The sequence below is a fragment of the Bombyx mori genome, chromosome 21 (assembly GCF_030269925.1).
Source record: "Bombyx mori chromosome 21, ASM3026992v2".
NCBI lineage: Eukaryota > Metazoa > Arthropoda > Insecta > Lepidoptera > Bombycidae > Bombyx > Bombyx mori.
In genome coordinates this window covers 13,475,008-13,488,613 of record NC_085127.1, presented here as the reverse complement: position 1 = coordinate 13,488,613, position 13,606 = coordinate 13,475,008, and the positions used below count along the sequence as shown (strand labels likewise).

The 13,606-nt window shown below is 42.9% G+C and overlaps 1 protein-coding gene across 4 annotated transcripts; it reads right to left on the bottom strand.

Moving 5' to 3' along the window:
- Positions 1-222: 222 nt before the first annotated feature.
- LOC101737245 (D-amino-acid oxidase) lies at positions 223-9,482 on the bottom strand. Of its 4 annotated transcripts, none has more exons than XR_009976003.1 (9): positions 8,782-9,482; positions 8,581-8,684; positions 6,947-7,150; positions 5,323-5,548; positions 4,497-4,561; positions 3,309-3,426; positions 2,149-2,257; positions 575-1,046; positions 223-289 (listed from the first exon to the last, which is right to left on the bottom strand). XR_009976003.1 is itself a non-coding variant. In XM_004924992.5 (8 exons), exons 1-8 carry the CDS (start codon positions 8,863-8,865, stop codon positions 943-945), a joined length of 1,014 nt encoding a protein of 337 aa, XP_004925049.1. In that variant the 5' UTR covers positions 8,866-9,482; the 3' UTR covers positions 223-942. The 4 variants fall into 4 exon arrangements, 1 of the variants encoding a protein (XP_004925049.1); XR_009976001.1 differs by having other exon boundaries at positions 223-326; positions 607-1,046; XR_009976002.1 differs by having other exon boundaries at positions 223-326; positions 614-1,046.
- Between the last annotated feature and the right edge of the window lie 4,124 nt (positions 9,483-13,606).

Below are 13,606 nucleotides of genomic sequence, written 5' to 3'. Positions count from 1 at the left end.
CTGTATTGCGTTTACTACGAAATAAATTTCACTTATACTTTAGTTAAGTACAACTTAAAAAAAAAAGTTAAAATCAGTTCAGTTGTTTAGGTGTCCAATATCGTGGAATAACAACGTGACACGTAATTTATATATAGATATATTAAAATTTCGAGTTTTTGTATAACGAGGGATAATGAATCTTAGAGACATTTTGTTTGTCGTAGGTACAATAAAACAACATGTGCAGTTTCGTTTTAATATTCCTTCGCTTTATTGAAGTTGAGATGGATTATAAAAACAAACGAGACTAACTTACATAGTAAACAACGTTGGCCGTCAAGAACCTTTTTTTAAATTTTTTATTGCTTAGATGAATGGACGAGCTCACAGCCCACTTGATGTTAAGTGGTTACTGGAGCCCATAGACGTCTACAACGTAAACGCGCCACCCACCTTGAGATACAAGTTCTAAGGTCTCAGTATAGTTACAACGGCTGCCACACCTTTCAAACCGAAACGCATTACTGCTTCACGGCAGAAATAGGCAGGGTGGTGGTACCTACTCGCGCAGACTCACAAGAGGTCCTACCACCAGTAAAATATATACAAATAGCTAGCAAAAACATTATACAAATAATAAATAAATTGATAATCAATGAAATAAAAGGCGGGAAAAATATCGCGTAATCATTGGCGATAGTGCGTGTTGAGGGCCCGCGCGGGTAGGTGCCAACATCCCGACTATTCTCGCCTCGAAGCAGACGCACGTTCTATTTTAAAGGGTGAAGCAGTCGGTGTATAAGCTGTTAGACCTCATATCTGTCTTGGTATTCAGAGTTATATTGCTTCGACAGGTGATTGGTCTCAAGGCCACCCATCTTCAGGCTTAATGCCTCAATTGTACAGTAATTGCGTAAATTCCCTCCGCGCGGAAGTCATTCATGAGCACGTCTTTGCCGTTTAGAGTTTCGATTTTTTTATTATTCCTTTCTTTTCTAAGTAATTTTCCAAGAGGAACAAGACGTCAGTTGAGCAGCCCCAGAACAGAGTGAAGCCGCTGCCTCCTACAAATACAAATAGAAAATACTTCATTTTTAAAAGCGAGTCAAAACAATACAATGATTGGTGTCTTCTTTTAAGCGTGCAAGCCTGTACTAGGAGACTGAGAAAATAAGATACCGTCAGTGGTGCAGATAAGGTTAATAATTTATTTTATTACTTAGATGAGTGGACGAGCTCACAGCCCACCTGATGTTAAGTGGTTACTGGAGCCCATAGACATCTACAACGTAAATGCGCCACCCACCTTGAGATATAAGTTGTAAGGTCTCAGTATAATTACAACGGCTGCCCCACCCTTCAAACCGAAACGCATTACTGCTTCACGGCAGAAATAGGCGGGGTGGTGGTACCTACCCGCGTGGATTCACAAGAGGTCCTACCACCAGTAATAACAATAAAACTAATTTAAAACTCGTCCGTGCTTAGTTGGTATCTGCTTATTGTTGTATTCGAAGGCGAAAGAGAAGAGCCAAGCTCTTTTAAGAAGATAGTAGTTCTATTTCCATCTATAGAATCGTAGGAATTGAATACTACATTCAGTTCAACAACTAAAAAAGTGGTTGGAAGACATGACTCGCCTTGAGACATGAGGTTGCAGTCTCATTTGTATTGTATAAGGGCTGCGTACCTTTGCACCGTCCACGGTTTTTTTTATGTTTGAAGGATTACTCGTGGCTCTGAGGCCTTTCCAGTTTCACCAGGACAAGCAGGACGAAATTATATTTAATAGGTTTACACTTTAAATGCGATAAAGAAACCTAATGGAATGTGGAACTCCTTTCAATGTGTCCAACATAATTATTCATATTTAAATGTCTGTTTGAAGTAGGTAACGCCATTATTTTCTCTTTCCGTCTACCTATTCTACCCGCCAAGTCATCATCAGGTACTGCAGCGTGAAGAGTGGAAATTATGTTTTAACTCATTGTTCTATGACCTCACGCCCGATTTGTTATGAGATTCAAGTTATATTATCTATTGACTATCCACATTCACATAACGTCAGGCGAGGTGAGGGTTCGTCTGGCCATCTACGTCGATACGCCACGTTTTATGACATCACCAAGCCCCGCCCACTTAAGACCCTATTTTTATCAAAATTACCGTGTCCATAGTTGTGTAGGTACAACTTCCCGCCCCTCTCCTCGGCTTCGAGCCTGACCTGGTCCCTGCCGGGCCTCAGACCAGCCCACTCGTTCACTACGACCACGTTCTGGAATACCCTTCATTACTATAACCCGTGTGCTTAGTGCGAGTTTTTTAACGTTCTCGATAGCGTAAAAGTTAACTGAAATTTGTATGGAGTTGAAAAGTTTGCCGCTAGGGGCGTTGTTCCAAATGCTTACAAATTTTAGTTAACTTTTACCCTATCGAGAACGTTAAATAACACACTAAGCACACAGACGTGTTAATCCATGCATAAAATTATAAACACGAAAGTACTTAAAACTCTATTATGTTTTCACGTTAAACCACTAATTTTTACTCTTTTTTCCCTACTTATTCTCTGGTAGCCTAAGGAGCTATTTCAGATACGCTCAGACTGGGCGATTTCGATGCAACTACGAAATTAATTTGGACGCGAAATTAACGTAGGCTAACTCCTCCGCTGCTGAGTGGGGCTCTTCAACCACGCCATTGAGAGTGAGAGGGTTAGTTTACACTTGAAACTGCGGGTGGAAGCTAGTAAGATACGGAAGATTAGGGAGCAGGATAAGGATATTTTTATGATGTATGGCCGCGCTCAGAACACTCAGAATGTGCTATGGGCAGCGTCAATAGTGGCAGTGATTACTGCATGCATACACAATGTCAACGTGACACATATCTGCCAATGGACGTAAACCTTTCCCAAATTGCGTCACGGAACTGCGTTTTCTTTCTGATGACCTTCGTATATGAAACAACTCTGAAGGAAGTAGTCGTTAGTCGAACCTTAATTTCATTTTTTTATTAGATAAATGGGTTCACGAGCTCATAACCCACCTGGTGTTAAGTGTTTACCGGAGCCCATAGACACGAGACATGAGTTGTAAGGTCTCAGTATAGTTACAACGGCTGCCTCACCCTTCAAACCGAAACGCATTACTGCTTCACGGCAGAGATAGGCAGGGGGGTGGTGCCTACCCGTGCGGACTCACAAGAGGTCCTACCACCAGTAATTCGCCTTGCAGAACCTAGATCCAGAACCTAAATCGAGATCTAGGTTCTGCACAAACATTCTGCGGTTATAGGACCGCAATGAGATCCGTGTAGTTTCCCACCTGCAGCGCCGGCAACATCTTTTTGCAACCGTTCAATATGAACGCGCTCGTGTCCTCGTCGACGTCGGTGCTGTAGTTGCCGTGCTCGGTCACCCCTCCCAGAACACATATTTCGGGACTGAGGAATTTTATAAAACAAATTAAATATGTCGGAGACGATCATTAGTTTGGTAGCTAAACGAAACGCAGCACGATTCCTGAGAGATGGCAGCACGATTGCGGTATCGTCGGAACCCGGCTAGCCTCATGCTACGACAGAGCCTAGCCGATGGAGGCGCGTAGACGCCATCGCACTTACCAACCAGACTTCTTGAAGAGCGGTGCCTCCGTCATAAGAACTGTCATTCGTTTTCGTTTGCTAACGTCAAGAGAAGATTTCCAAATTGTTCTAAGACAGCAAACGTGATTGGTGTACTCAATATTTCTCTTAGCTCGATCACCCTATTAGCCCCTACGATGTCTGACGATGGTATTAATAATGGTGGCTTCTGCGACAAATAAATATTTAACGGGTTGTCCAAAGGTTATGTCTGCATATAACAGTATGCTCCGGTCACCGTTCCCGCCAAAAACCGTCGCTTGCGACGAAGGACTTGACGAGTAAATTAACCCACAGACACAGCCCACTGAGTTTCTCGCCGGATCTTAGTGGGTCGCGTTTCCGATCCGGTGGTAGATTCTGCGAAGCACGGCCTTTGCTAGGGTTCGTGTTAGCAACACTCCTGGTTTGAGCCCCGTGAGCTCACCTACCCGTTAAGGCGAAGCTGAAATAGCCTCTTAAGGCTAGGTAGGGAAAAAAACAGTATGCATCCAGACCCGCCCTACGACTACTTACTTTGAGTTTTATCAAAAAAAGGATAGTTAATGTTTCTCGTTAAAGGATAATTCTCGTTAAGGTGGAAAGAAAAACTGAATGAAGATAAAGTCTTGGATTACGTCGCTTTGCACGCCAGCTTAAGCTTAAGGCCTGTATGTAGATATTTAAGTCAGAGAGAAGTTAATTTAACTGAAAATATTTTCTTAGATCGCAATCCGGTATAATAATGAAGATTGTATTATAATTTATTAATAATAAATTACTATTGTTTTAAATTGTAAAGTTATCGGAAAGTCGGAGACAAATGTTAATATATTACAATGGCAATAAAAAATGCGAGATTAAATAAAGTAGTTATTAGTGTCACTTACTTAGGTATGATGTAATTTCCACCGTCGATGTCCACGATGCATTCGTTGACCCAAGGGGCGAATACCTGAAAGTCAGATTGTATTAATCATAGTAAAATCTATGAAACATACAGTTCTGCCCAAATAGCATGAATTGGAGAACACGGAAGAAGGGGGAGAGCGGGTGCGTAACGAGTGTATTCACGGGAGAAAACGGAAATGTTCTAACTTCCATTTTGGGCTATACAACTCTTTACCATATTAAATTATAAATACATATTTGGCTCAGTGTGCTTAGTGCGAGTTTTTTAACGTTCTCGATAGCGTAAAAGTTAACCCAATTTAGTATGCAGTTGGAACAGCGCCCCTAGCGGCAAACGTTCCAACTTCATACAATTTGATTAACTTTTACGCTATTGAGAAGGTTAAAAACTCGCACTAAGCACACTGGTGTAAAGTTAGATTTTAAAGTGAAACTTTTATTACATCGCCTCAAACTTTTCCGTCTGTGTGTTGCATGTCGCGTGACGGTCGGCCGCGGAGTAGGGATAAAGTGAAAGGCGCTCGTCAGAGCAGCCAAGGCCAATATGGCGGCGCCTATAGTTCGCAGCAGCTGACCGTGTAGTGTATAGACTATTATTCATTTGTGCCAGTGCTCCACGCTATTCTGTTTGTTTTTGTCAGTGTTTAATGTAAATGTTGTTTGTCAGAGTTAAGTCTATAATGTGAAAAAAAAATCACTTTTATCGTGGTTTCATAAAACCACACAATCCTTTTTGTTTTTCAAGTTAGGTACGACAATATCGCTTCCGTCGCTATCACTCGCACCAATTTCCTTAGTCCTTACCTTAGTCACTTGTCCTTTAACAGAGAATACGCTGTTGTCTGGTACCAGATCCCTCGCGCCAATCCCGGTACAGTTCACGACCACGTCATATTCTCCCAAGATCGGGTCCTCCAGCGAGGACACTTCCACTTGAAGCGTCCTTCCGCCAGCCTCTTCGAACAGCTTGTGAAAGTGTGCCATTAATTTTGTAGGTGGAACAATTAGCGTTGTGAAGGTATGGCCTGATCTGAATTCGGAATAAAACCGATCACTGAACTATGAAGAAATACCATCAGTCTAAATGTTTGATTCGTTTATTTATAAAAGGTGCAACAACTAATAATACAAACAAAAACATAATAAACTTTGAGTTAACACAAATGTCCTCAATAAATCATTATCGTTATGTTATCCATACTTTAATATTATAAATCACAAACATGCCTGATTGAGTTTTAGTTCATCTGTTTTCTCGTCAAAATAAAACAGTGTATTAACAATTTTTTTAAAGTGACGTAGGCTACCTTTTATCTAGAAAAAAACATTTCATTCCTGCAGGAAACTTGACTAACACTTTTCCTTGACTACGCGAGCTACTTTTCGAACCGGAACGTTTGGCTGCTTTGTGGCAGAACTGGGCGGGGTGGTGGCACCTAACCGTGCGGACTGACACTTGTACTTATGAGGCTATCGATATAGCTTGTTCTCTTAATACATTCAGCTAGCGATGCTTCGTTGCAGGGTTACAATACAACTGACCTCTGTTTCCAATATTTGTAGAATACATTCGGTTAATGACGCCTCTTTGAATCTATACCCTTTTGACTGTGGACTTCACACGACTTTTTTTCCTACCTATGCTGATAGCCTTGAGAGGCTCTTTCAGCTTCGCCCTAACATGTAGGTGAGCTCACGGGGCTCAAGCCGGAGTGTTGCTAACACTGGCCCTAGTAAGAGCAGTGCTTCGCAGAATCTACCACGGGATCGGAAACGCGACCCACTGAGAAGATCGCGCGAGAAAACCCGTGGGCTGTGTCTATGGGTTAATCTTTTTCACTGGATAGATTAGTGTTTATCGACCGTCTGCTGTGTATATATGGAAACGCTGAGGACATCCCGCTTACTCTTCAGCTATTATTAAGAAATCAAGAAAGTTTTAAGCCAATTTTTGAATTTATAGATTCAACAGTTGGAGATATCTAAAAATGGGATTACAAGGATTTGACGAAGTTATGCCTCCGTCCATAACATTATGATAATTTGTTTACTAATTTTTTTATTCTAGCTAAGATTTAAAAAAGTCTTGAACTTGGATTTGACAGTAAAACTCGAATTTGCCATTTTACAAGGATTGGAAAATATATAAGACTTGGCTTCGGCCTTATTGAAATTTTTATTTCAGGAAGAAATTATAAAGGACTTGGCTTCGGCCTTGATGACATTTTTATTTCAGGATATATTAATATATATCATATAAGACCTGGCTTCGGCTTTTTTGAAAAATTATTTCAGAGAATATATAGAGCAGACAAGGCTTAGATCCCCTTGTCTTTCCTAACAAGGAAAAATTGTACCAAAAAAATAATGTCTATGGGTTAATTCGCTCATCGAGCCCAATTCACACGACCATTACTTAGGTACTTACACGAATTTCTGTGAATGCCTTTTGCTCAAATACTCCAAGTGCTTCTCTCCGATCTGTCGATATCCGAAAGTATGTTTACCCCAGTCTGGCTTATTCTCGTTTCTTGGCTTCCGATAGACGAAGGACAATGGCACCGCACATACATCCAAGCCTCCCTCCAACCACAGTCCGTGCAGGAATTCGTATGTCGCAGTACCCCATTTACTGGGAAAGTAACGTAAAACTAAACTATTCAGCTAAAGCCTGACTGGTCAAAGAGTTCGTATATCTGGGGAAATAAATGATCAAGGTTTTATCTTTTTTTCCTACCTAAGCTGGTGGTAGCTTTAGAGGCTATGCCAGCGTAACCGAGCGAAAAAAAAACCGAGCGTGTAGGTGAGCTCACGGGACCTTAACTTTGTGACGTTGCTAACACTGGCCCTAGCAAGGATAGTGCTTCGCAGAATTTTTTTTTTTTTTTTATTTTTTATTGCCTTTGTAGGCAGACGGGCATACGAACCACCGGATCAGAAACGCGACCCACTGAGAAGATCCGGCGAGAAACTGAGTGGGCTGTGTCTGTCTATGGGTTAATTTACTCGCCAAGTCCTTCGAAAAAAAAATGGTTCCGGAGCTCAGACATATCACAATGTGACATGAGTTCGAAGTCACTGCTGTATTTTGAGTATATAAGTAACTATAACATTACTATATCTGTAACTATAACATCAGAAAACTATTGTATTTTTATTCGGTTCTCGAGAGTTGTATAAATAATTAACTCTTAGAGCGCGAATCGTCGATAGATCGCCTCTCTATTGTTGCGTATAAAGTGCGGAGCGTCAGAGTACCGACTGTTTGCGCAGTATTATTGATTGTTCTCGTGGTCGAGGACCGCGCGTACCGTTCGGTGAGACAAACTGTTTTCGGATATGAGTACCGAATGGCTCATATAGAACCCAGCAAGCCTGCTCAGACCTCGAGATTATCGCATCCTCTTTGTTTTTTTGTTGATGTTCGAACGAAATAACTGATTATTAGCCACACAGTCCACTGTAAGGTCACTTCGAAACAAATTAAAGTTCAGTAGTTTCAATGTTCTTCGGACTGAGCCGGAGACAGAGCTAAATGATTTAGATGTCGTCGTCTTGAAGTCGTCGTGGCCTAAAGGATAAGACGTCCGGTGGATTCGTATCGAGCGATGCACCGGTGTTCGAATCCCGCAGGCGGGCACCAATTTTTCTAATGAAATACGTACTTAACAAATGTTCACGATTGACTTCCACGGTGAAGGAAAAACATCGTGCAATAAAAATCAAACCTGCAAAACTATAATTTGCGTAATTACTGGTAGTAGGACCTCTTGTGAGTCCGCACGGGTAGGTACCACCGCCCTGCCTATTTCTGCCGTGAAGCAGTAATGCGTTTCGGTTTAAAAGGTGGGGCAGCCGTTGTAATTATACTGAGACTTTGGAACTATATCTTAAGGTGTGTGGCGCATTTACGTTGTAGATGTCTATGGGCTCCAGTAACCACTTAACACCAGGTGGGCTGTGAGCTCGTCCACACATCTAAGCAATAAAAAAAAAAGAAGTAGAATGGTGATGATGATGATGTAAAATCAATGTAAAATCTGGACATAAAAAATCGCTTACCATAATAATTCCGAGGACGTGTTACCCGTTTCGAATGGGTACCAGAGACCCGCGGAGCCGTCCCCTGTCGTGTTCGGGGTGAATTGTTTCGCTAATAGAACGACCTATAACAACGACCGAAAACTCAAATAGGTATTCCACGGTAAAGGGAAAACGAAAATTCCTTAACGAAATTCAAGGAAAACATTTGAATCGAATTACGCGATATTTCTTGTATTTCTCTTGGATCCGCAAAGCGCAAGTCAAGCCATTGATTCCGGCGCCCACGACAGCTATCTGTAACATTATCACGACCGACAACAACAAAGTCTCACGATTTAATGAGTATTTATTGTATGAATAAATAGTGTCTTATCAAAAGGTCGAAAGGTCTGTCGTGTGTCGTATTGCAAACAAAGACGAGGGGCTTTACCTACCTACCCAATATATCGTATCGCCCAGATTCGGAGCCCTCTTGATTCCACAGTTCACAAAATAATACCGAAGGGTGTTCTCGAATCTCAGCAGCAGTGAGGAATACGACGCAAGGAGGAAGAAGTTTTTTATTTTTTTTATTGTCCGAGCAGACAGACGAGCGCACAGCCAACCTGACAGTAAGTGGTTACCGTCGCTCATAGACGTCAGCAATGTCAAGGGCAGCTAAGCCGCTGCCTACCGCTTAATACTCTATACTCTACTCCACAAAATAAACATGAAGTTAGGAATGAAGTATCGACAAAGAGAAGATCTTCCATCGAGCGGGTGGTAGATTAAAATATATATGAACAAATGAATTTGGTGTCGTCGTGGCCTAAGGGATAAGACGTCCGGAAAGCTCAATCTTCAAATGCAGTTACTGAAAGGTCGTAAGGTCGTCTGAACTATCAGTATAAGAAAAGTTTTATATTTGTTTGAGTAAATTTTTTTTCCTACCTAAGCTGAGAGCCTTGAGAGGCTATATCAGCATAACCTTAACTAGTAGGTGAGCTCACGGGGCTCAAACCTGACGACGTTGCTAGAACGCGAACCCTAGCAAGAGCCGTGCTTCGCAGAATCTACCACCGGATCGGAAACGCGACCCACTGACAACTGAAACTTAGTGGGCTGTGTCTGAGGGTTAATTTACTCGTCGAGCCCTTCGTTGCAAGCGACGGGTTCGACGAGAACGATGACCGGTGCTTGAGGTATCTAAAAGCACCGTTAGTGGATCGGGAGGACCGAAATGACGTGTTTGGGGCGACGTCGACTGCTTTCCATTCTATCCGCAGGATCGGGAATGTAGTTACCGGCGGCCACGATGAGAGGGCTCTCGAGGAATAATCATAATAACGTACTGGACAGAAAAGTCAGGCGATTGTTAACGGCATACAGAATGCATCATCCACGTTCGTCTGTAATGAGGTTGTATATTCCTCGGAAATGTGGGGGTCGTGGTATTTTGAATGCCAAGAATCTACATAACCGAGAGATATACAACCTTAGGGAATATTTCCTTAAGATGAACGTGAATATGTATCGGGATGTCGTTGCAGTCGATAAGGGGCTAACTCCGCTATCCTTAGCTAACGGGAATTGGAAGAGGCTGAAGGTAGAGAGTATTTCAGATCGCATAACCGTATGGAGGAGCAAGGAGTTACACGGTAGGTTCTACCGGGCTCTCACAGGGCCTGATGTAGACCAATTAGCTTCCGTGGCCTGGTTACGATTCAGTAACCTCTTTGGGGAAACTGAAGGTTTTATCTTTGCAATTATGGACGAAGTTATCATGACGAACAACTACCGGAAATTTAAACTAAAGGATGGGACGGTCGACATTTGTCGGGCATGCCACCGTCCGGGAGAGTCTATTAGACATATTGTTTCTGGCTGTTCTCGGTTTGCTAACGGCGAGTACTTGCATAGACATAACCAAGTGGCTAGGATTATCCATCAACAACTTGCTCTGAAATATGGTTTTCTTGATTCTGCTGTACCTTATTACCAATACCAACCTCAACCAGTTCTTGATAATGGTCATGTTAAGCTCTACTGGGACCGATCTATTATCACGGATAGGTATATTGTTGCCAATAAACCTGATATTGTGATAATAGATCGATCTGCGCGTCGAGCAGTGTTGGTTGATGTCACCATTCCTCATGACGAGAACCTCGTGAAGGCAGAAAAGGACAAATTAATAAAATATTTAGACCTGGCCCACGAGACTAGCGCCATGTGGCATGTTGATTCAACCATCATTGTTCCAATAGTTGTATCGGTACACGGCTTGATAGCGAAAAGTTTCGATCAACATCTTAAGAAACTTTCGTTATCCAGCTGGGTTAAGGGCCTAATACAGAAAGCAGTTATCCTCGATACTGCACGCATTGTGAGGAGGTTTCTCACTCTGGAGTCCTAATCACTGGTGGCTTGTGTCGTAGACACCGCCATCAGCGGCAATCTATTTTTATATAGTGTTTTTTAAAAATTGTATTTTTAATATCTTTTTAAAAAAATATTATGTAATTAATAAGATTTTAAATAAATATAAATAAATAATAATAATGTTTTTATTTCAAGTAACCATGACTCATATAAATTGTTAATAAGACTTAGACCTATGTTAGTAGTTATATTTACATCACAATGAATTACTGTGGTAACATCCCATGGGAGATGGCACCACAGCGACCCATGTATATACAGTCCAGCCTGCTTGCGATCATGATCAGTATACTGTTGGAGCTGGCCCTCACTCTGTTTACCAGAGATGCACACCTCTTACGCATGGTAGCGTAAAAACAATCTATGTGCGCGTCTGCAAACATCCCTGATGCGCTACAAAAGCGGGGCAGCACCACCAGCACCCTAAACGCGTTATTGTATTGAACACGGAGAGCGTTGTACGATCTTTGAGTATATCCAGCCCACAAGCTGCATGTGATAGATAGATATATGTGAGATAGATATAGATGATAGATGTCATAGATGTCCTTCATGAATTATTGTTGTTGCGTCATTGTTTGTTTTTTATGAACCACCCTCATCTAAATACAACCACAACAAACGAGATAATATGTATTGGGGAGAATCCGTGAGCTCATCTTTAGAAACACTATTCAGAACTGGCGGGTCGGTCCCCTGCGGTGATGGGTAGGTCTCGTCCACAGTCTAGTTTAGTGTTTATTTGTCGTTGTTTTTGCTTTTTTCTTAATTTATTTCAACAATTTTGGAAATGGTAGTTTTTTTCATCGATGCAACGATTAAAATTCTAGTGTATATAGCGAATTGGCTGTGTCAGGATAGCACTCACCGCGGGCCCTATGGGCGGGTCGTGCCCCCTCTCTCAGAGTGTAGGGGGGCGAATGACGCACTGCGCCCCCCGCCGGTCAGGGGGGTGTGACGTGTGGCGTTCGGTGCTCGATACTCGACCGTATCGACGTATGTCAACGTTCCGATTTTATTTTATTTATTACATTATTATTTTGTATTGTTATCCAAATAAAAACCCAACTCAATTTTTGGGTGACCACGGGGACCGGTGATTGAAGAGCCTAAAAGCGTCGAGAGTGGATCCGGGAGACTCGACCAAACGTGTTTTGGGCGACGATGACCTTGCTTTGCCCCGTCGCCGGGGTCGGATATGTAGTTAGCGAGGGCCACGACAAAAAGGTTATTGTGCCGTGGTGCTCTTTCAAAGTAGCGTTTTGACGCTTTATTTTGTTAAGATTGAATGATTACTGGTGGCCCGGATACATTTCCAGTTTCACCAGGACAGGTGGGCGAGCAAAGGCTCAGCCAGGAGGGGTGGGATTTGCTAACAGTCACCCGGGCGCCTCCAAAGGAGACATAACTACTCAAGAGCAGCTGCTTTGCGAATGAACCTACTACCGGATCGATCGCGACCCGCTGAGAAGATCCGGCGAGAAACTCAGTGGGCTAATGTGTGTATTAGTTTGCACGTCGAACTCTTTGTCGAGTTCGACGAGTACGGTTACCGGTTTCCCTAAGCCTGCTCTTAGTGTTAGAGCTGAAGGCGTCTAATGCAAAGGTTATTGGATCTGATGGATCTGTAAGGACGTGTCTAGGGCGTCGACGGTGACTGGCTCCTGCATGATCAGGATTCGGGGAGTAGTCAGCGGCGCCAACGTAAGGCTGTTATCATGACGCATAGCCTTATCAAAGTACCGTTCCGACGCTGACTTCATGTATTTCCGGATTGATTCGAGGCCCAGGTCGTTGTGTAGGTCAACGTAGGGATTGGAGGGTGTCTGTGTGTGCGGGCCGCGTGAGCGAACACCACACTCGCGTAAGTTATGACGGGCTTTATGCAAGTTTTGTAAAGTGTCACCTAGTTCCTACGTAGGGACATTTTACTCCGCTTACAGATCATGGGATAGAGTCTGCCGAGAAGAAACGCGGCACGGTCGTGGAATGATTTTATATGCGGGCGCAATGTCATGGATGCATCCAGGATGACTTCCCAGGTACTAGACCTTCCTGGCCCAGGGTATGAGTTGGTTAAAGAGGGTAATCGGGGGTTGACGCTTCTCTAAGACACTACTTACGTATCGGTTTTAGAGCGAATGTGAGCAATCACTGGGTTCAGGACAGGTGGGCTTGCCCGCGAGCGCGGGTGGCGACGTAGCGTGGTGATGTCTATTGGCTCAATCAATCGCTTAACATCAGATGTGCCGTGAGCGCATTCATCTATGTATGCTATAAACAATTTATTGGTAACAGACGACAAAGGTTGAGCGTTGAGCGTTTTTATTATTATTATTGCTTAGATGGATGAACGAGTTCACGGCCCACCTGGTGTTAAGTGGTTACCGGAACCCATAGACATCTACAACGTAAATGCGCCACCCACCTTGAGATATGAGTTCGAAGACCTCAGTATAGTTACATAGGCTGCCCTGCCCTTCAAACCGAAACACATTACTACCTGCGCGGACTCACAAGAGGTCCTACCACCAGTTTTCAATTAATATGCTTTTAGATTAATATGTTGATGGCTGTAAGGGTCCCCCACACGCGCAGCCGCCACACAAAGTGATACTACAAG